Source organism: Cheilinus undulatus, linkage group 1 (genome assembly GCF_018320785.1).
Source record: "Cheilinus undulatus linkage group 1, ASM1832078v1, whole genome shotgun sequence".
NCBI lineage: Eukaryota > Metazoa > Chordata > Actinopteri > Labriformes > Labridae > Cheilinus > Cheilinus undulatus.
Genome location: NC_054865.1, coordinates 42,674,296 through 42,698,680, shown reverse-complemented (window position 1 = coordinate 42,698,680; position 24,385 = coordinate 42,674,296). Strand labels below are relative to the sequence as shown.

Genomic DNA, 24,385 nt, shown 5'->3' with positions numbered 1-24,385 from the left:
AAACACACTTGAATGAAAATGAGTGGAAACATCAGGTGTTCCTTTACTTTGCCATTAGCGTGAGTCAAACAACCTTATGCCCTAAAAAGAGAAATAAAATTCTGTGATTTGATGTAGAGCTGAAGTTTCTGCCATGTCCTCATTAAATTCCAATTTTTTAGAAAGGAGTATACAAAGGAAAATGTGTTTTTTATTTGCAGATCTTTTATTTTCTAAATTTAGCAGCTGATTTAGTGTTGGGTAGTCAGTTTTTGTCGAAGGTGGTGTAAATATGGACTTGATGTCAACATCCACCCACAACGCAGCATCTGTAAGCAGTTTTCAGCTCAGCTTCTACTATATTGCACAGTTCAGTTGTTATATTTTAACTGCAGCGCTGTTAATGTTATTGAGTCCATCTGCTGTGAAGTGACTGGGAAAGCTCCCACTAGCCGTCAGGTGATGCTGAAGTTGTCCTGCTGACCCTAACACCTACAGATGCTGGCACACTATGTCTGTATACTGACATTACTGTACATAATTTATGCTTAATATACATTTTTCTCTGACTAAGTATCACTTTATTTATTTTCTACACCAAAAAATGCTCATGCATTCTTTACCTTAGAAATGAAATCTTGATTAGGATCTTTGTAGCTTCTGAGTATAAAGAATAAAGAACTAGTAAAATATCACATTTTATTACTTAAAAAAGGGGGGAATTTTCCATTTTTCTTTTTTTTTTTTCAATGTGCAGTTGAGAGTCGAAATAAAATAAAATAAATAAACAGAGCTTATCCTTGTCTTAAGGTCATTCCCTCCATGCTCTTCTGAATCTCTCTCTTCATTCTTTGAAGTTAAAACCGGGCCGGCAGTGCACCTCAGAAGCTTTATCTGACTTAAACGGTGCTCGATAAAGACATCTGTGGGGTTTGACAGCTGCCTGTGCCTATGACAGCCTCTACACTTCTGTAATTAACCCCACTTAGCAATATGTCTTGTATTCTTTTTCTTTCTGCCTTTGTCTCACTTTCTCTGTCCCCACAGCAAGCACTGAAGGAGAACCTGAGGCGGAGGGAGTCGGAAGAGAAGCAGAAGAGGGCACGGGCAGCGAAGGAGAAGGCAGAGCGAGAAAAGCAGGAGAGGCAGCAGAAGAAGAGGAGGCTGCTGGAAGTCAATGCAGGTAGGGGTTGTTCAATCTGCTGCGCCTGTCAATGCTTGCATTGTTAAGCCCTTTACAGGCAGCTGTGCGCTTAATCAATCTGGGATCAAATGGTGTAAGAGATCATTCAAAGACAATGACACCCATTTATCAAGTGAACACAAGTTCCAGTGAAATGGATTAGAGGAGACACCTATTTTCTCACAGTTCACTTTCAGTCTGCAAGGAAAAAACACATCCACACAGAAAGCATTTTTGATTGATGGAGACATGACTACAAAAAGGACATCATTGAAACACAGAGATATTTAAAATGTAGATTTCCCACTGTGTAATATCTGAAGAGGACTAGGATAAATCTAAGTCTATTTGAATTATAGAGGGTTTTTTATTTCTGAACAATTGATCAAATATAGTATCCAAGAACATACAAGACATCAACATGCTTCATGTTTCTCTGAAATATACAGTAAAGGCCACATTTACATTGTGTTTCATCCTCCTCTTGGGTTTTAAAGGTGATATTGGAATTATTGATTGTTTACTGATTTAAAGTCACCTCTAACTCGACCATTCTTTGAGGTCAGAACACGGGGCCAACCCTGGAACAGCTTTTGTCAGGATTGTGGGCCTTTCATTGGATTGCTACAAGACACTTTAACAGGACAGATGATTGCTTAAATGACCTCTAACTCAGGTCAACTGATTGAAGGACAGCCTCTGTAACCACAATTCATCCACAGAGTTGTTTAGGGCGAGAGATGCTCAAGGTCACCGTTTATAATCGGGGATGGTTGAATGGGTGATGTTTGATCTAAGTTCAGTTGAGATAGCTTCCTTGATTTAAGAAAAGGCTTTGCCATTTTAGGTGCTCCATAACCACGCAGACTTGGAAATAAATAGCATGCTTACCTTTTTTCTATGTGTTTTCAAACATGTAGCTATTTGTCTTTGTTAGTAGCACAGACTTGGCCCTAATCCTGAACATTTATATCCTTAATTTGTCCTTGTTTCAATTAAAACAGGGCATTTTACACACTAAAATACTAGTTTCAAAGGCAGTCTAACAGTACAGTAACTTTAAACATGTAGAAATGTTGCCTATACCATTTCCACACAACACACAGGTTAAATTTAAGGCCATAAAAGTCTTATCTTTACCAGTGAGTGGTCTTCAATTTAAGAAGACACCTTGTCTTATCCTGTCTGTTTTCTACCAGCATTTATTCAGTTTTGATTAGGGTTGTCAAAAAATTACATTTTTAATTGCAGTTAATCTCAAAATTTCTGTAGTTATTTGTAATCAGTCGTACTTTTTCTATTGTGTTTTAAAAATCCAGTATTCTGCATTCGGAGCTGTTTTTGTGTCACTTTTGTTTTTTATATTTTCTTAAACTAAGGGTAATTGACATCCTGTTTGGATACAGTCCTGCTTTTATAGGTAGTTTGAGGAATTTAACATGAACGACCTCTGGAAGAGGAGCTTTTTATGGATCTTAAAGGAAACTAGGGAGCAGTCAAAGGGTAAATGTTTGATAGCACAAGGTACAGATGACTTCTGACCTGTCCACTGAGCTGTCTGTAGGTTTTTAAAGTGAAAAGAGACATTAAGGAGCAGTGGTGGACTTATTTTACATCACTGTGGCTGCAGGGAGATGCTGACGTGGATTAACCATATTGTGTTGAAAGAGACAAAGCAGGAGATTAATCGCGATTACATAAAATTACTGCTCTAATTGTGGTGCTTGATTAATAAATTAATCTTGACAGCCCTAATTTTCATAATTATTTTTTGAGTATATGCTTGTTGCATATGTAATAAGTATCACTATGCCATATATTTATAGAAAAGAGGCATCGAATGTGCCAGAAATCATTAAATTCGGGTGTTCATGACCAAAATGTCGCTATCCTATATCACTTGACATTTCCTTAACAGTGCTTTTTTTTAACCAGATAATTCAGCTCTGTAACCTGACACGCCAGATGGATTTGTTTCATGTATCCATCTGGAAAACCTTCAATACTAAGCGTTTGGGAAAGGGCAAAGGCTTTGAAATAAACTCAGAGTATGATTGGATGAACATTCTATCTGTCACATCTTTATGAGCCAATCAGAGCAACAAAACACGTGACGTAGCCATGACCGAGGTGCGCATGCGCAGCTACCGAGGAATAAGGCAAACCATGGTGACTGTAGTACACGACTTTTGTCCTTTTTGAAACGAAAACAACTCAGTGCTGTTCTTTGTTCTTTTAATGAAGAAATGTCGCCAAGTTCTGATAAAACTGGCGCTTTAGCAGCATCCACGCTAAGCTCTTCCACCATGTGGACTACCTCACCAACCGCCCACAGTATGTGAGGACACGGGACCGTGTCAGAGACTGTCCTCTGCGGTGTAGGGGCCCCCCAGGGAATGGTGCTGGTGCCGTTCCTCTTCACCCTCTACACTGCTGACTTTTCCCACCTGCCACCTGCAGAAGTTCTCTGACGACTCTGCCATCGTTGGCCTCATCACAGATGGGGATGACTGGTCATACAGAGGACTCATCCAGGACTTTGTGGACTGGTGCCAGTGGAACCACCTCCAGATTAATGCTGGAAAAACCAAGGAGCTGGTTGTGGACTTTCGTCAGCGCCCCCACTCCCCCCCATCACCAGTGAACATCCAGGGAAGGGACATTGAGATGGTGACATCTTATAAGTACCTGGGTGTTCATCTGAACCATAAACTGGACTGGTCTGATAACACCACTACACTTTATAAAAAAGGACAGAGCAGACTCTGTCTGCACAGGAGGCTGAGGTCTTTTGGGGTGCAGGGGGCACTCCTGAAGACCTTCTATGACTCTGTTGTGGCCTCGGCCATTTTCTACAGTTTGGTCTGCTGGGGGAGCGGCATCACAGCAGCTGACAGGAAGAGGCTGGACAAACTTATAAAGAAGGCCAGCTCTGTCCTGGGATGCCCTCTGGAGCCTGTGGAGGAGGTGGGGGAGAGGAGGATGGCAGCCAAGCTGTCCTCCATGATGGACGAAGACTCCCACCCCCTCCAAAACACACTTCCTGCACTAAGGAGCCCCATTAGTGACAGGATGCTACACCCAAAGTGTGTGAAGGAGAGGTATCGCAGGTCTTTCCTTCCTGCTGTTAGACTCCACAACAGAAACTACTCATAATAATCTGTGCAATAACTCATATTTATATGTATAATCCGTACATATATTTGTATATATATTTGTGTATATAGGTGTTCATATGAATATCTCCACCACACCCAATCTGTAATATATCCAACCTGTACATAACTGTTTGTAAATATTATTTATATGTTGTAAGTTGACTTTTTTACACTACATATTTTGTATTTTTGTATATTATTAGTGCTCTTGAAAACTACTTTTATTTGTCCTCTATTTCTATTGTGTTTCTGTTGCCAATGGCCTGCTTTGTCTAAGACACTTTTTTGCTGCTGTAAATTGGAATTTCCCCTTGTGGGACTAACAAAGGAACATCTTATCTTATCTTATCTTATCTTATCTTATCTTATCTTATCTTATCTTATCTTATCTTATCTTATCTTATCTTATCTTATCTTATCTTATCTTATCTTATCTTATCTTATCTTATCTTATCTTATCTTATCTCATCTTATCTTATCTCATCTTATCTTATCTTAATTGTACCAGCCTCTTGTTGCTGCTTGCTTATGTCACGACTCGGCTGCGCCTGAAAGTACTGTCCCTCATCGCTGATTGGTCCTGTCATTTTCTAACCGGGCACAAACAGTTCAGACGGGAGCTTTGCAAGATGGATTCGCCAGTGAGACACAAGGAAACAGGTGTATCCATCTGCTTTGCAAGGTTATTAGCTCTGTCCACTGTGCCAAGACATTTAAGATGCCTTTTTGGTTTTGACAGTTTGCCGCCCAAAAAAATTGTTATAATTTTTCTTAGCTCAGGTTTTAAAAAAGGTCTTAAAAGTCTTAAATTAATTAGAAGTGTGCGGGAACCCCTGCATGTTACTTTGGCAGCAGGCCATATTTCTCTCATGAGAAGTTTCTACAGGTAAAAGTAGTTCACACACCAATCTTTGCAAGAAGGAAGCCAGTTAGCCTGGATCCATTGAGTTTGATACAGTTGCAGAGGCGAAGAGACAGAAGATGACAGTGACAACTGAAAAGGAGAAAAACAGGACAAGAAGTAGAAATCCAAAGTTATGGTTAGAGATTGTACATCCCTGCAGATATTCATAACAGATCGGTATGTAACACAAGGCTGTATTGTTATTGTCATTTTAAGCTGCTTTTGTGCATGCAGGAAGTCATCTAACTCAACTTATGTCTCAGGTTTGCACACAGATCAGAATCAGAATCAGAATCTCTTTATTGTCCCATGAAGGGAAATTAGTTTTGCAGCAGGGGCACACAAAAGACAAGGTACACAATGACAAACAGTTAAATAGGAGTGAAATAGTATTTGTATTTGTCCCTAACTGTTACTGTCACAAAATACATCTGAGTGGAGAAAAATAGCAATGACACACAGCAGTATTTACCCGCCCTTCTAGGTGGCAGTAACAATCTAAAATGTTTGCTCACCATAGCTACTTTCACACTGCCTCTCTTTTCCGTGTCTGTTACGCTTTCGTTCCGCATCACCGTTCTGTATGGAATCAACCGTTCCGCAATGGGGGGGTCGATCTTGCCCCACCTCTGATCCGGATCGAGAGCTAGTATCAGAGCCGTAACAGACTTTTCTGCAATGAGTGTAAAGGAATGTCATGGCATTCCGCAACGGTGAGTGTGTGCTGCTGTCGCCATAAACGGAAGATTTGAAAACCAGCGTGGTTTAATCGAGTGGCATTTCATAGGAGAAAACAACAGGGGGATAAAACAAAGAATAATGTGGATTAACTGGAGAGACTGCGAGGTTAGAGAGCTAATCACACTCTGTACAGGAGAGGAGAGAGCAGACACATCTCTGTTCACAGCAGCATCTGAAAAGTTCCATGATGTGTTCAGGTGAGCTCAGTACTCTGAAGTTTCCGACCTCTGACGTAAATACGTGTGCTGTGACACTGCTTAAAGTTGGATCTCCAACTCAGCAACATGAACGCAAAAAAGTCTATTTGATGTAATCGATCAAAATGAATGTTCATGTTATTTTCCTCTTATTTCATTTAGAAAATACGAAGTTTTGAACCGAGAAATCCAGAGTTTCTAGTTTCCTTGAAAGCAGCGGCTGCCATCTGATTACAGGACGTCGGGGTGTGTGTGTAAGCTCGGGCATGCACAGCTCTGTTACACCTTTGTATGAACTGCTCGTTGCGGAACAGAGATGGGCATTACTTTTCACCTTTATTGCGGATCCTCTGTGTAAAAATGGCCTATGGTTAAACAACTAAGAAAGAAGAGGAAGAAGCCAGCTCAAGAAAACATACAAAGAAGAAAAGTTATCTTTAGTAACAAAAGCAGTGGAGCCACCAAACCTGGCAGCTTCTTGTCCCTCTCCCCAGCTTCTCTGGTTGTTTTATTAAAGCCTCTAGGTGTCCCCATCCTGTGTTTTTACATAGGCCAGTGTTTGATTCTTCACCTATGTACACGAGTCATGACATAGCAAGAGATAAAACTGCACGACCCAGTTATGTGATGTGTCACAGCACACTTCATAAATGATGAATATGATGCGTTGCTCTAAAATGCATGCTGTCAGATTAGGAGATATTAGACTATTTATTGCTGTTTTGCTCTTTTTTTGTGTGTCTTTGTTTCATGTTTATTAGATCAAATGCTGTACCAGTTATCACAGGTATTTCAAAATAACACCAGATGGAGCAATCTAAGCTGCACTACTGTCAGTTAAAAGTAATAGCCATACCAAACTGTAACCCCAAAACAGAGGTTCAAACTGAACCGTGACCTCAGTAAAGCCCTACATATAAATAAATCCATCTTACACCAAAAAGTTGTCTCTTACCTTGTTAATCTTCAAGTAAGTTTTACAGTTTTTGAGCCTTACAAGCCTAGCCTGCACTTTAATATGCAAACAGTTTGATAACATTATGCTTAAGACACTAGAGGGGTCATACATAGTGTGAAGGTTAAGTTTTTAGACTCCAACTTGCAGACCTTAAGTTTCCCTTTGAAAATTTAACATTTTGTAATCAAAAACATGTTATTGAGTCCTCTTTGATGTTCTTCTGGGCTAGAAGAGTGGTTTCCTGATTACATCTTGTATTGATAGATGGATAGATCTGCCCATAAAGCTGCAGGGTGTTATGTGCTTTGAGACTTGCGTATGCTTTCATATTGTGAGTAAATGCTAAAGGAGTTTTTCTACAGACCTCTGTGTACGAGCATTTTCAAACCCTTCTTCTGTGGCCCTCAGGGGCAAGGGAACTAGAATGATAAAACTATTTACCAAGTAGTGTCAGACATAGTTGTGAAGAAGGCAATGTTTACCTTATGCCAGAGCATCTGGCCCCTACGATCAGTTGTTTTTTTATTTTTTGTCTGTTTTTTTTTTTTTTTTTTTTTCCCTCCCTCTCCCTCTACCCCTTTGGAGCAGCGCTGATGCCAGAAACTTGTTCAACAGTGGAGCCTCCAGACCCATTTCTGTTGCCAAAGCCAAGGCTGGCAGAGCAGCTGAGCTTGGCAGTCCAAGCCCTGCTCCAGCATCTATAGCTAACATGACTATGCCAGCCACTGTAGCACTCCTGTAGATGTTAGAGTGCAAGTAGAGAACCACCATGCTACATCCAGGCCAAAGTACTGCTGTGGGCATCTTTGTTGCCAAACTAAGGCCTCTCTTGGCTGAAACATAATATAAACCTCTCCATATGCCCTTTTACTGTAGACCCTGGACCTTATCAATTTTTATCATTTGCCACACAGGACCCAAAGTCTTACAGGTCTGCCCATATCTGAATAGGGTCAAAACTGCTGGATGTGCATGGACTTTATTTCTGTGTAGGTTAGGCATTGTATTCAGCAGTTGGTCTAAAAGTGGTTGTTGAAGAATGCCAGAATCAGGGCATCCTTACTTATTAGACAGATAAATAGAAGACTGGATACCGGTGTTGCATGTGCTCTGTTTATAATACAGAGGCTTTTGTGCTTGTCTTTTCATGGTGAAGCCACACACCACACAGTATTGTGCTGTTGGGTTACTTTTCAGCAGAAGACCCTCCAGGCTTGTTAATGTAGAGCAGGGGTGTCAAACTCGATGCCTGGGGGCCAAATCTGGCCTGTGGTACAGTTAAATCCGGCCTGCAAGGTATTTTTTTCACCTCAGAATTATTACTCAAACTTTCATACTTTGACCTTTTCAATTCATTATCTTGACCTTTTTTCTCATATTTCAACATTTTAGATTCAAAACATTAAGTCATATTTTGCCCTTTTCAACTCCGAACTTTGACTTTTTAATTCAATATTTTGACCTTTTAGACTCACGGTTAAAGATTTTAAGTCATATTTTGACTTTTAAACTTACAACTTTGGCTTTTTGATTCAAAATTTTGACCTGTACCTCTCAATGTAACATTTTAACTCATATTTTGACTTTTAAACTTGTGATTTTTTTACTTTTTCACATATTTGCCATTTTAAAACATTTTCAATTTCATGTTTTGACCTTTTGAACGGATAAGTTGGACTTTTGAGCTCAGATTTTGAGCCTTTAAACATTTTTTAACTTTCAAGATGTTTTATCATCAGTGCTATGTTGTTTTTTTCTCCATATTTTATAACTGAACAGCTTAGGGTTAGGGTTGTTGACCCTGTTAGGCTCTCAGGTTTGACCTTGATCCAGAATTTGACACCCCTGATGTAGAATGTTCCTGTAACAGCAAAATCTGAATTTCGACTTCAGGCAAATCAAGAATTCGTTGTAGGAAATGCTGCTCACTCACAGATGCCATGCAAGAGGAATCAGAACCAGAGCATTTTTATGAATAAATATATAAAGTGTTCAAATGACAAAAACTCACAGTTGTGATTGCTACTATTACAGAATGTGGATTAGTTGGAATAAATATTATTCAATCAAGACTTTGGGGTCTCATATTGAATCTTAATTTGGATCAGCTTGTTTGTACACAGTCTTAGTAAATACTTTTTGTTGGAACTGTATTTTTTCGTCCAATTTGAGCGACTGTTGCATGTTTAGTTTCAAGCTCAGCTCACATTGACAGCTTGGAGTTCTTTTCTCAGTGCGTGCTTGAATGTTGAGTTCTATTTTACTGTGAACTTTTTTTTTCCATTTCCAAAAAGTAGTTCAGAAATAAGGAAATCCTAAGAACAAACTTCAGACAAATTTTGTCAGAAAGGCTTATACAAATTTGCCCAGAGCTTGAAATTTATTTAGCTATGCTCAAATTAAGATAAAGCTAAAGGCAAACTCAGTGACATCCCCAAGAAGTGATGTTTCTGGCAGTGAATGACAAACATGCACACATGCTCAAACACACTCACTACCACACTTCCATACACACAGATTGTTTGGATGAAATGAATATGTGATAGAGATTTGGCATTGTGCTGCCAACCCAGGACAGGATTTATTCACTCTCTCTCTAACACTCTCACTCTGTCTGTCTCTCAGCCTATTTATTAACTAAAGAGCTTTCTCTTTGTTTGTCAGGGAGGATTGTCCTCAATGGAGATTTTCTGTGTAATCATCTGATTATCCATCAATTCCCTAAAAAGCCCCAGAGAGGCTGCACATCCACATTATGCTGAAGGGCACAGCAATGAGAGACAAGGGAAGGATGGGGAGGGAGGCTTTCCTGGAGGAAATGATCAAAATGGATTTTAGCTTCTTTACTTTCTACAGGTATCTGCATTCAGATGGGTTCTAGCTCGCCTATTTATGTATGCTTGAAATGTGAGATACTCCCAGTTTCCCTCTCATTTCCCTCTGTCTCTTTACCTGCCACAGACTGGGCCTCTACCTACAATATAATATGCAGCCTGGTTTCATCAGCTGTGCCGTGCTTTCGGGCAGTCTAAGAGAGAGAGAGCATCAGCTTGCATGCATTTGCATACAGCCCTATGGAGATTGAAATTCAGATTGAATAGGTGTTTTTTTCCTCCTCCTCTAGCTGTGCCTGGCTTGTGTATGACAAATCTTTTGCATTAACTCCCAGGGTAGGCCGGGAGCGGGAATGTTTGTGGAGCGACAAATTACACATCAGAGCTTTATTTAACATTCCCTACATGGCTACAAGCAATGAACTATTAAGACGTCAAATAGAAGAACAGCGAGAGATGCAACCCTGCATGCAAAGATGCTAAAAACATAGGAGGGGCATGAGAAAGAGAGGAAGAGAGAAATCATTTTTCAAAGCGGGAGCTTGCATGAGATACAGTATGTTCTCATGAGATAGTTACTAGATGCTGAAAGCAAACTCGCCTTGCCTAGACAAATAATGCCCCCTGTTTCATGCAGTGGTGTTATAATGGTGCTCACTGTTGGTTTGCTTTTAATGCTTATCTGTTCCTCACATGGGTGGCTGCAGTTGCTCTGTATTATTTGTCAGTGTTAAATGTTATGATTTTATTCTAGTATTTGTTGAATGACAAGCTTGTGGGATATAAAACATCACAACACTATGACAGCTCCAAAGCCTTGCCATTGTTGTTAACATTTCATTGTCGTTTCACTCAATGCAGTTTTTACGCCTGAAATGTTAGCACACTATAAAAAATAGACAATAACAGAGGCAGATAAATACTTATTATTAACTTTTCAAGCAAATGCTTCAGTCAAACATGATATTTATTCTAAATTGTTGGACTGTACAAAAGACACATCTGGCCTCATCCTGGCAAACTTTACCCAGACTGAATCAAATCAAAGATTCTTTTTCATCCTGTTACAATATTCTTTGTCCACCTTAACTCTTGCATCATTTTAAAATGTATTTCATTCAGATTTTATAAATCAAGATATTATGCAGTTGAGCCTAGAAACTTAAAATGTTCAAAATGTTGTGGCACCCTTAAATAGATTGCTCACATGCATCAGTTTTCCACCCTCTCCGTCTTTGACTTTCCGGTGCATATCATTTTGTGCATGCTCCTAAGTTGAAATTTCTAAGACTTGCTTGTCCAACATTGTTTTCAGATAAAATCTAAATTTTTATATTTAATGTAAGGATCATCCTTTTGCCCAGCCTTATTTTCCTCATGGTTTAACACACAGCCCAACATACAACAAGGTAGATATAGGGCTGATTTTGAACCTGATTCCCTTCTTCTGACACAGCTAAGCAAAACCATGATGTTTTTTATGGTTTTAAGATTATCTTGCCAGCTGTTCCTGTGATGTGAAATGCGTTAAGAGGGATCTGGTCTCCACTAAAAAATGCTGTTTGTAAATATCTTGAATGTCCTTCGGGATCAATAAAGTATCTATCTAATCTATTAGACATATTCAATATTGACAATCTGATCTCCTGTTGTATTAAGGTAACTCCAAGAACATTCTGTGGATTGTTGCATGGAACCAAATGAAAGCCAACTGACAAACAAACTGACTGAAGGAAAGAAGCACAAAAACCACAGCAAATATGTATTTTTAACATACCTCCATCTTTTACTGTAACATGTATAGCTATTTTTATGACATTTCTGACTTTATTGTTTTTTCCTTGAAAGTTTTGATTTTAAAAATAGCTTATATGATTTGAATTCACACTGTATAGACCACACATATTTCACAAAAGCAAATATCTGCTTCCTCATGTGGTTTTCTGTTGATTCTATTGCAATTAAAGAGACAAAAGAGGAAGAAATTGCAGATCTGAGACAGGTTTATTTTAGTTGAAATGCACCAAGTTCACATAGTACCCATGGCTTTTACAGAAACTTATTAATACAATTTCCCTTTTGGTTATTATAGACAGAGTAGAGTCTAATTGCCTTTTTTAAAAAAGTGTGCCATAATAAATCGGTGCAATACCTTAATGTGGAATAACTGTGCAATACCCCTGACAGCAATAATGTAGCATTTCCTTGTTTTTTTGCAATACAATCCTGCACTTTGTCAATAAAGGCGATTCTGATTCAGATTCAGAACATCCTGTACAAACCCTGAGACATCCATGCTAGAACCTGTGCCCCTCTACCATGGCCTTCCTCTTGGCAAAAATGTCAGTGTGCTAAGTCACAGTTATGCAGTATCTTTACAGACTACAAAAATGTTATCAAAGTCGTAACTGTCATAATAGAACACCAAGATATAGTTGTAGCATCAAGGATTATTCATTGCCAGTATTTTTGTCTGAATATCAACATCATTGTGTAATTTTTTTGCAGTTAGCTTGCCAACATACTGATGCTTGAATATGCGTTTTTGCTGTGTAATGTATTTCTGCTCATCAGCTGCTCTGCTGACCGCTTTAAAGTTTGCCCTGGCCAGACATAAACCAATAGGAAATTGTGTTTCATAGTTGTCTGCCATGTTTGGTTCCTCTTAAGTTTGACCTCTAGAGATTTAGTTTGAAAGATTTACATTTTCGTGTATGAAAGTTTGTGGTGTGCTGTTTTGATCATACCCTTGAACTCCACATTCTATACTAAGAAAAATCAGTTTTTATTTTTATTTCACACATGTGAGATAACTCGCATTTTGGATATCTGTTAGCATTCCAAAAATCTCTGAATCTCTACGATGCTTCCAAGGAGTCCTGACTCTAGTGTGTTATTCCTCTAAGAGTTGATGAACATGTAGAATTTTTTAACAAGTGTTGTATTTACTGTTTACTTCAAGGCTTAGGCTCCATTGTTTAAACATGGATATTCTCCCTGCAGCACAAAGACAATTTTTAAACTGCTGTGGCAAAGACTTAACTTAACAGTGACCCATATCAATATTTATTTGCTGGTTATGATGCTTGGCTATCATTTGCACATCCCTATTTATCTCTCAGTGAATGACTTTGCTACTTGCCGGTCAAAGTATCAGCAAAGTGGAACACCGAGTATTCAATAGAGAGAGAAGGGAAGGACTAGCCTCTTTGCACTGTTTGCTTTCTGAGTGTCCAAGGGAGCACAATGTTCGGCCTGCATTCATCGTACTCAGGCATGTGATTTACTCTCCTTAGCTTTTTCCATCCCAGTCCAATTGACCCTATTTCTTGCCTTGCTCTGGTCCACCTCTGCTACACACTGCTCTGACTGGGTCATTGTCCTGATGATAAGTGCCACATCCTGTTGAGTGGAGTGGCGGGAGGCATTAGTTTGGGTCTGAATAGAGCGTAGACATGGAAACACGGATAGGCTGCACATCCAGACAATGGAAAACGCCAGTCTGAACAAGCTCTGATTAAATAGATGGTGATTGAAGTTTCACTACAGACTCAAGATTACTATAGTTGTTTCCCCTTGATGGAAGTTCAGCCCTGACTTGATTCCCCTGACAGAGTTTAGTCTTTTGTTCTTTCAGTAAACATCTTTCTGTCTTTATCTTCTTCTTGATCTGACTTGTACACACTATTTGTAGTTCTAACAACATATTCCCACACACTTTCTGTCTGTTTTTCCCACCTTAGAGGAAATTTAAGCTTCAGCAGCCACAATGGAGGCATTCAGCTGAATTCTTGCTTCACTAAAATGCAGCCCTTGGTTCTTCCTGTAGAGCTGCCGTGAAAAAGATGTGAACACATGCTAGACACTCTTACTTTCCTTTAAATAGACATCAGTGAAGCCTAGACTAGCATGTGAGAGTGTCTTCATTTTTTTGTGAAAGTTAAAGCAAAAAGCTTCTGTGCACATTGCACACCTGTCATGAGAGCTCTGATCCCAGATGCAGCGGAATAGAAATAGGCAGGCGAATTGTGCACATCAAAGCAACCAATCAGCAGCTCTACTGCCAACACTGGGATACCACTCTTCACTGTCCCATTCCTCTTGCTCATCTTTGTTCTCTCTCCACATCCTCAGCACCACCTTTCACAAGCTGAATGACTGTCTCAAACCCATTTCACAGCTACTGGCTTGACTAATATTTTACTGCCATGTGTTCCTCCTCCATTACTATCCATGTGACATGTCTGTGATCTCTCTCTCTAAGTTTTTGAGCATGTGGGTGTCAGTATACAAATATGTGTTATGATTTTCAGTGTTCGGCTGTCGGAAAGCCCCTCTTGTCAACATGGTATAAAGCAGTTTTTCGTCTTGGCCTGTCTGAGTTTCATCTGATTGATGTGTAAAATTGGACTGTTTTTTCTTCCATATATTCCTGAGGCAGGAGATCTGAGTGGGTTTCTTTTTCCTCTCCTCCTGAGGCACAAAAACTGTTTCATGTTCTTGTGGGTTGGAGTCAACCGGAGTACTGCACATGAAGGCACACACTGCGGGTTGCAATAGATTGATCGGTTGTTTTTTCTTGTTTTACAGAGTGCTATCTGTATTTTTGTGTATGTGTTGTGGAGAATGTAAAGCTCGCCGCCTGTGATAAATTGCTGCGGCAGTGGAGACAAATTTGGACGTCGAGGAGCGTTGGTATTGCTCTGAAACTCTAGTTGCCTCTCTGCTCTGCGTAATGATGAAGAACTGGGCACATATCACCCAGAGGAAGAGTGCAACTGTTGTGAATGAAAAATAAAACGAATGTAAACATAGGTTCAGGCAGGCAAGGAAGTGGGCCATAATATCTCCTCTGTTTGTGAATATCTGTTTTTGCCGCTGCCACTTGGCACTGTGGGTGCTGGGTACAACCACTGCTCACCACTCCAGGGACCCTCTGCCCTCAATAAGGAGCTCCACAGCAAAGGAGAGTTGCTGCAAAGGGACTATGCACTGTGGAGCCATTGACGATCTTTGTTATTTTGAAGATAACCCACTGTGAAACTGAATGGCACTATGTGTGGAAGCAACATAAAAATATCAGTTTGTAACCTCGGTAATACAACAAGACTATACTTATGTTACTTAATGGCTCATGAATGAGTCTCACATTGAAAAAGATTAAATAAAGAACAGACAACCTGCAGAGGTTGATCACTGAGTGCATTATCAGTCCTCTTTTGAAGCTTTTGAAATCGACCAAGTATGTCTGTGTTTGTAGATTTTAAACGGACACACATGAATACACATGTACTTGAATGGTGGGGCTTTTTAATTAATGGATTTTTTCTGTAACTACATTTAACTGCATCATCCCTCTTAAATAAAGCAGCGTTTCATTCAAGTGGAACCAGTACAATATATTTAGTTTAACGGTAGTGAATGGGGCTGTTTGCTGACATATGGTCATGTTTACTAGATTAAGCGGTGTTTAGAGTAGTCACAATACCAGAATTTGTACATTTGATTCCATGCAAGTAAAAATAAATTGATATTGGTTCTTGTTTTACTACCAGGGTAAAATATCATCTGCTGGAAACTGGCTAATTTAGTAATTTTTGATTTCCAGTCTGCATATTGAGTCAATCAACACATATCACAGTTTGACTTGGTCGTGGTACAGTGGACCAGCTCTTTACTCTTGTAAATTAGCCGGTTTCCAGCAGATGATATTTTACCCTGGTAGTAAAACAAGAACCAATATCAATTTATTTTTACTTGCATGGTATCAAATGTACAAATTCTGGTATTGTGACTACTCTAAACACCAGATTAATCAAGTAAACATGACCATGTGTTGGCAAACAGCCCCATTTCACTACTGTTAAACTAAACATATTGTACTGGTTCCACTTGAATGAAATGCTGTTTTATTTAAGAGGGATGATGCAGTTAAATGTAGTTACAGAAAAAAATCCATTAATTAAAAAGCCCCACCATTCAGTACATGTGTATTCATGTGTGTCCGTTTAAAATCTACAAACACAGACATAGTTGGTCGATTTCAAAAGCTTGAAATTAGGACTGATAATGCACTCAGTGATCAACCTCTGCAGGCTGTCTGTTCTTTATTTAATCTTTTTCAATGTGAGACTCATTCATGAGCCATTAAGTAGAATGAGTACAGTCTTGTTGTATTAGCAAGGTTACCACTCAACCAGTACCTCTCCCCACTGCCTTCAGGGTGTAGATACAGGACACTAAAGTGTAAAAGGGCTCGCCTTGGGAAAAGCCTGATCGCCGCAGCCATTGTTGCTTTAAATAACAGGCCTTGCTGAGTGTATACGTTTGTTTACCTGTGATTTGTGGTATGATTTGTGGTCTAATTTGTTGCCATCTGTTTGTTGTCTGAGTATGTACAGTGCTGTGAAAATGAATTTCCCCTTGGGGACAATAAAATCTAATCTAATCTAATCACTAAGGTTGCAAAATGATATTTTACTCATATCTCAGAACTTTATACTGGTATATAAGTCACCCTGGTATTTAAGCCTTAGCGAAGTCTTTAGATTAAAACGTAGGGATTAAAACTACATGGTATACACCATTTCTCTGTGGTATTTGCTGATAGGTGAATTAAACCGTTCCTGGTGTCTGTGACTAAGGGTGGTGCAGCAGGCAGAGAGAAGAATGTCTTTAGCATCAATTAAACAGAATCCTTAGCCTTCTGTCATGTCTGTGCAGAGTTGATCACATGTTTTATTTCTCTGTCTCACCGCTTTCTTTGACAAAACACTGACACAGTCTCATTTGAGCTCCCATTGGTGCACGCTCTCTCCACTTTCAGCAGCTTTGGTTGAAAATTTGACTGCATTTTTTTGTCTGTTATAACTTCAGTACTTTAGTTACTACTGATCATAAAATAACTGATACTGTACTGTTGAAAGCATGTAAAATAGGAAAAGTATCACACATTTTGACAAGCACACTGTTTTGCAGAATTTAACCCAGCCAGAGCACTCCCTCACTTATAGAAAGAAAAGTTGGCATTCAACATCTTTTTCTTCTTTACAGTTCAAAAAAGTATCCATCTGTTAAAAGAAAACTCAACTTTACACGAAAAGAGACTGATATAAAACGTATGGATGGCATCCAACAGTCGATAATTATCAAACCACCACTGCCGTTTTGTTGAAGTGTGCAGCTTTTACCGTTGGGTTGTGGAATCACACCTCTGTAAGTGACCAGAGTTCAGCGGCTTCCTCACATCTGCATTGCACAAAGACTTATTTCTACATTTTATTGGCAAAACAGAAAGCGTGCAGAAAAGAAAACGCCCACACACAGACATTTGCATGACAACCACAGGATGAACTTTTATTGACAGTGTGCGTTCTCCCTGACATACCCATATACCTGCTATCTTTCTTCCCTCTCATCCACTGGAGGCTGTTTTCACTGCAAATCACTAGCCAGGTCCATCATTCTGCCACAGGTGTCAGGACCGGGTTTTCTTCTGTACCAACTCAGGCTGTGATTTACATGTCATATCTGAGAAGCTTTTCCCTTTCCATTTTTATATCTGCATTCTGATATTCCCCTTGCTCTACACAGAAGGAGTTGTTATTTTGAGTCAAGGATACTCTGCAATAGCTGCTGTAAACCTCAAGTTGCCAGATTTGAGTATTTGACTGTATGCTATGTGTCCTTGAGTTTACTATAGAGCCTTTGCATGTGAAGGAGAAGGTGTGTGTTTAAGACTTCGCTCTGCATGTTTGCTGTTCATACAATGCTAGTTGCAGACAGTTGCATTCTATATGACAAACCCCAGCACTTAAAGAAACTGCCCTTTATCTAGTTTTCTTTCTTTACCTCCTTCCTGTCTTTCAACACCCCCTCATTCTCTTCCTTTCTGGATGTTTCAGAGAACGACGAGACAGGTGTGATGGATAGTTTGCTGGAAGCCCTGCAGTCAGGAGCTGCATTCAGAGACCGCAGGAAGAGAGCACCAAGACCAAGGGGTGAGTCACATATCTTTAACTTCACACAGAGTCACATATATAAAAGCAAGCACCAATACTATCTGGAAAAATGGTGGACACCTTTTTGATTCAGGTCAGATATTCAGAAATTCGTGTGTTTGGTTTCTAACCTGCCAAGTGGTTTCATGTTTTTCTTGTTTTGTTTTTAAACACTGAGTGAATTGAATTCATCCTCGGGTTTTCATGCCTTGGCTGCATACTCAGTCACTTGCAAAATACACTAATTTGTTGTTTGAACACATGCTTGCTAGCAGCACAATGCCAGAGAATCCTCAGCCTAACAACATTACTACAACTGTTTGATGTTTGGATCTCAGTAAAAGAAAATACACACTTATTTAGTTCTCTGGCAATCTTTAATCCACATCCAGAAAATGGAAAATTGAAAGAACAAGCACATGTTGAAAATCCAAAATAGGATCAGTATGTTGTATTTAATTCATTGCTTGTAGTGCTGTTGGGGGCAATTGATCGCTGTTTTCTCCAGCATTCGTGTTCATTAACTTCTTCTACAGCCATTCAACAGGAAGTGAAAACCTTTTGATTTCTTGATCTCTCTGTACATGTTAGCATTATTTGTCCACTACCCTCCTTACAGATAACCAGCAGCAGACGATCAGCCCAGGTTCTTTCCGCCAGGTCCTCAGGCCTGTTAACTATGGTAAAGCTGACTATGAAAAAAAGCAAAGCCTAAGCCTGAAGCATGCTTAGCTCTGTGTCTGATCTGTTGTTTGAAATCAGTCTAAAACTTCCCTTGTATGTTTGGCAAATTCACCTTGACAGGTCGTATGTCTGGCTTTTGTGTGTGTTCAGTGACCTTTCAGTACCTTTGTCTTGCTGTGACCTTGTGTGTGCCATCTGAAAGTGTGAAAGGCCATTGCTAAAATAGTTTGAGGCAGTGCTATGTGCAGAGTTTGAAAGAAGCAGGGTTTCAGTCCTTGAAAGTGGTGTGTGTGGGTTTTCTGTTGTGGCTCAGAATGATATGGTTCCTAAATTGCTCGGAAACTGCAGCATTGGGAATTCAACCTTGTGCTTCTGAATGCAGTTTGAAACTCATAAGGTTCTGAAATCTTATGTGAAGGAGCTCAGATGTCTGTTAACAATATATTTTTTTAAATGTCTTTGCCTGTTCGAGGTTATTGAACAGCATTTAATGTTGAACTTCTCTCTGTTTAGTGATGTAACAACACCTTGATAAAGAGGAACCTTGATTTTTATAGATTATCAAAGAAATTATTCTGTAACAAAAACAAAAGTTGGATAAAACTCAGGATTCAATATGATAATTGAAAAGATTTTATTAATCCAGATGATAATGTGAAAGATAAAATGATTCAAATTATTCCTTGCATCAGACTAAGTAAGTAATGTGGATGTTCCCAGGTGTGTATTTCCCCATTTGGCTAAACGCTCATTCAAATTGCATTTAACCAACTTGTCTGAAGAGGAGGAAATACTTTGTAAACCATCAAATTCCTCACAGGGTCTTTGTTTCAGCAGGTATGATGTGAGCCGGATATACCCTGTAGAGCATGGCTAACATTAGCAGCTAGCTAGGTCCACCAGCCTTTGTTCCTCTTTGCAGATTAATATCGTGCTTTCATATGTGGCCTCTTTTCACTTCACTTGAGTAGTTGTACATGAGTTCAACCCACGACAGCCTACATACAATTTTATTTCCATTTACAACTTACAACCTATCCTGTCTGTCTTGTTCCTACTACATGCTAACTGCTGAGCTTCTCATTTTTACATCCGGTGAATTGAAAGGTCAGACAGGAAGGCAGCGGTTGTTCACTGAATCTACAGTGGCCTCTTGTGGCAGGATGTTCATTACCGTTTAAAAGAACATTAGACATGGATTTCAAGCCCATGTTTATAAAAAATGATTGGCAATTAGTCCACCCGACTTATAAATCTTGGATATAAAAATGTTGAAAACTCTTTGTACCCACAAATCCAAATTACTGAGGCGGAGAGAAGGAGGTAATTCTGGCACAACTTCAGCAACAGCCAAGGTGCATGGAGGATGAAAAGTCTTGAAGGAAACAGAAAGATCCAGCAACACTAGTTCAGAGAATGACTTTATTAGACCAATACATTTCAGCTTGTGGCTTTCATCAGAGTCATTCTGATGGCCACAAGCCAAAATGCGTCAGTTCAATTTAAACAGCAATTTAGAGAGATTTCAAAACTGTGATATATGTATATCATGTATAGCAATATAACCAGAGTATTTCACCATATTAATTTTTGGCCATATCACCCAGCCCTAATGCAACAGGTAAACGAAACTTTGAAACTCTGGGAGTATTTTACCCTCAATGCTACAAAGAAAGTGTTAAACTTTCTGCAGAGTCTTGACTGACTATAGTCAGAAAGCACAAGTGAGAGTTTGTCTGCTGCAGTATCAAAGTTGTCGATTATTACAGGACTCTGTCACTTTAACCTTTCAGCAATGAGCAATGAGTTGGAATGGGAGCCCTGCTTGAGTCTTTGGTTGCTGTGATGTATCTTGACAGTTCAAAGGTATTTACATTTTAGTCTCTCAACCCTACTTTCTCTCATTCTCACATCTTTTTTCTCTCCCTTCATGTCATTTTCTTCTTCCACTCTTACAGTAAACACTGGAGCAAACTCGTATCATACTTTATATACAGTATATGAACATAATAATGAAGTTACCATGTTACACTAAGACAGCATCTTCTATTCCCTACATTTATCACTAGTTTGATTTAAAGCCGAGACCAACATGTTGCTTGAATTTGTTTTTTTTGTTTTGTTTTGTTTTGTTTTTGTTTTTTTTTTGTGGCATATTGCCACAATAAGAGCCATTAAGTAACTGTGCAAAACATCATTTGATTAGTGGACTAACAGCCCAGTAGCAGGTGACTGGTTGAACATCGTACTAGTCGTTAGCTGTACTCTACTGAACCCCATGTAGCCCATCAAGTCATGTGTTGTTGTTGTTGAAAATATTAACTGTTTACATTACATACGAATATAGCATGGGTTATTCATCAAACTCTAGGACAGAGTAATGACAGAATAATAATCACACCAAATTGAGTTATCGTATGTTATTCAGAGTTGTAAACATATGTTGTGCTCACAGTCGTTGCTAAATTAAGGTACAGCTTTCTTTCCTTGTCAAAGGTTTTCTACAATCATTACCAAGGCACTTAAAAAATTACACTGTAACCCCATTACCTCTTATTGCTTGTAATTGGAATCCCAGTGGGCTGGGCACAGGCACACATGAATAAAATTATTCACGCTCAATCCACCCACATCATTGATGGCAATGATAAAGGGCCTTGCTCTGTTGTTCTGCTATGACTTATCTGAAATTAGATTGGAAGGGGACGAGGGGGAGGGAGATGTACAGGGTGGGTGGAAAGAGACGGATAGAGGTGGCTGCTGCAGAAGAAATGGAGAGAAATGGTGTGAGGAAGAGAGATAGATCCAGTTTGCAAGGATGAAACTAAGGAATAATGTGAGAGAAACAGAAAATTGGACTCAGATGCTGCTTGTGTGTGAGGGAGAGGGAGTTGGTAAGTAGGAGACAGAGCAAGCTGGAGCTGTGTTGTATTAACAGGGGATTAGAGAGAAAAGGACATTGCAGGAGTGCTACTCAGTGTCCATGTTGTGAAAACACCCCATGGTGTGTTGAACAGGTAAGAAGGCCCTGGAAGGTTTCTGGCCCCGTTGCCCCCTGCTGGCAACTTCAGACATGGCATTGTTGACTAATACAGCTCACGGCTTTAGCCTGTCACTGCAGGCATCATACTCACTGCCAGCCTCCCAGAGCAAACACAGCTAATTACTTTTCTCTGCCCAGCACCAGCACCAGCTCAGCCCTCTCAGTACCCATTCATCTTAATTTCCCCCTCTCTGCCATCTGCCTCCTAAATAATACTCCTCCTCATTTCCCTACCATCCCATATCCCTGCTGTCTTCTTCTATACTCTCATGGCCTGACGACGGCCCTCCCCAAACATAATTGCCTGTTATTGGTAAGGAGTCTCCACCTCTCTAGCCTCACCCCTCTCTTTTCTTCCCTCTCTCTCTTCTACAGTGATCCAGGCTTGAATTTCCTTGGGTCTTAGTCACTGGAGTGATCAGACCCCACAGGATGTTCTCTATTTGTTTGGGAGGTGATGAAGTTAAGGCTGCAGTGCGGGCACTTAACCAGCTGCTTTCACTTTCACACCATCGTGCCACCTCCTTTTCACACACTTTTAAATACCCTTTAATAATTGATCTCAAGGGTACCGCTGCAGTCCATTGGAGCAGCAAAGAGAATTAAAACTGAAACATCTGTGGTAGAAGATACCGTAATTAGTGGTGAAAGGGAGAGATCTGAATGGTCAATGTGGAAACGCATGGTGCCATTAAGCTTCAACACTAGGGGATACTGAAGTGCACCAGCCTGTTGTCTGAAGAAACAAATCAAATGGCTGATAGATTGTGCTCTCCAAGACTTTGATGAGACTGTGGAGTTGTTCGATTTTGACTATAGTGCTTCGTAGTCATGGTGAGAGTGATTGCCACGCAACAGAAAATAGGATTAAAAGATTCCTTGCAGTGTACTCCAGTTTTCTGCGCATCAGGGGATGCACATTGTTCTCTCTTTTCTTTTCTTTCCCCCCACGCTCTTCTTCCTCTCTCATCTTGTTTTAATGTTGGGTTTGAGTTGGCTCTCTGGCCTGAGTTCCTTTTATTTTTTCCCTGCTTCCTCTCCTCCCCCCTACCCCTTAAATTGGCTCAACACAGTTTAACATGAGCCAGCAGCTAAGGTGTTTAGCTTGGTCTGCAGTCTCCTCCAGCACACACAAACACATAGGAGTGCACAGACACACCCGCAGACTTGAGGGGATGAAGGTAAGCAGGCTTTGTGGTGGCTGTGGCCTGGGTTAGGATAAGGCTGCGGGGCTCTGGGGCTCCTCGACACTTTAAATTGGATTGGGCTCCACAGAATGATGGATCGATGGTGGTTAGCCACACAGGTGTAAGAGACTTGAATCTGCAAATTGAATCTATAAAGTGTCTGTAGCTTTTTAAAAGTGTCCCTCTGAAAACAGTTCTCTTGGCACTGTCTGATCATTTTGGCTTTTTTTTCAAGCCTTCATCACGGCTTCAAATATTGGCTTGTGAATTATGTGTCGGGGGATTAACATAACTAAACCTGTTTTGTTTGTTTCCCTTCATATTAGGGATGCACAATATAGGTTCTTAGCAGATGATGTCATGTAGCACCGGAGAACAGATGGGGGTAGTGATTTTGGCATAAAGGAAAGCTAGCAAAAAGACCATGTTTAGTGCTATTCACGACTATTCCAAGTTTTCAAAGTACAAAATACATTACAAACATTCTTAATTCTAAACAGTAGTAGTCAGGAATTAACAAAGCCCCAGGCTAAAGCCATACAACGCTTGTGTATGGTCTGTTTTCACAAGGCATTCGCCTTTGGTTCAGTACAGTTTGTCATGGTTTAGCAAATTAAACTCTGTTCTTACTGCGTTTCTTCAGTGGATGTCGGTCCAGTTTTGCTCATTGTGATGTGAAATCTGTCTCTTTTAAGACATCCAGATCATTTGGCTCAGCCCAGCTCAGCTGCTTCTTTTGCTCCTAAACAGCTCTTCATTTGGTATCAGTTTGGCTTTTTTAAATATAGATTAAAAAGCAACAAAGGAGGAAAGGAAACTTGCCTCAAACAAAAGCTAGCTACCATGGCTTACATTTACGAGCCGTTTCGTAACTCAAGCTCATTCTTGAATGGCACATCATCACTTGGTGGCTTACCCCACAAGGTTTATTCTGTCGATAGAGCATTACCATTTGGATTTAAAGCATTTAAAAATAAATAATTTTATATATATGTTAAAGTATCTCAGCTAGCCTCTTATTTCAGTACGACTCCTCTAGATTCTTTTCTCCCTTCATTCAACTAAATTACACTAGGAAGTCTGTAGGACTGAGTAATTTGTGATTTGATACCTCCATGTCAGGTAAATCTGTTTAACTGTTAAAGAAAAAAACTTTTTTTATAAAGTGTAGGGATCGTACTCAATGTACTGTATGTAGAAATTTTTTGATGATAATTGCAGCGTACAAGCCCGTTTAGAGCGTTAAAGTACTAACTTTCCTCCGTTCCCAATCATTCCTGCTGGCTGTCCCCCACTTCCAGACCCCCAGCAGACTTTCAGAATCACATGCAAATGACCTATACAGTGGTACTGGTAAATTATCGGCCGATATTGCAATTTCTTATATCATTTAATTATTCCAATATCAAAATATTAACTGATAAAATCCACAGAAAAAAAAGCCTTTTCTTTACTTCATTACACAATGACACATTCTGAGATGTAGGTGGCATGGCATCGCTACCTCATTTTTTATT

The 24,385-nt window shown here is 39.7% G+C and overlaps 1 protein-coding gene across 4 annotated transcripts in view; it reads left to right on the top strand.

The window, feature by feature from the left end:
- Nucleotides 1–24,385, top strand: part of LOC121507470 (protein diaphanous homolog 3-like) — a 275,220-nt gene that overhangs the window by 173,072 nt on the left and 77,763 nt on the right. For 3 of the 4 annotated variants that reach the window (XM_041784019.1, XM_041783949.1, XM_041783867.1), the window contains 3 exons: nt 1,027–1,162; nt 17,859–17,954; nt 18,574–18,636. In XM_041784019.1, coding sequence (XP_041639953.1) covers nt 1,027–1,162; nt 17,859–17,954; nt 18,574–18,636 — 295 coding nt within the window. The remainder of the gene's footprint in view (nt 1–1,026; nt 1,163–17,858; nt 17,955–18,573; nt 18,637–24,385) is intronic. The other variant, XM_041784028.1, reaches the window with a different exon arrangement.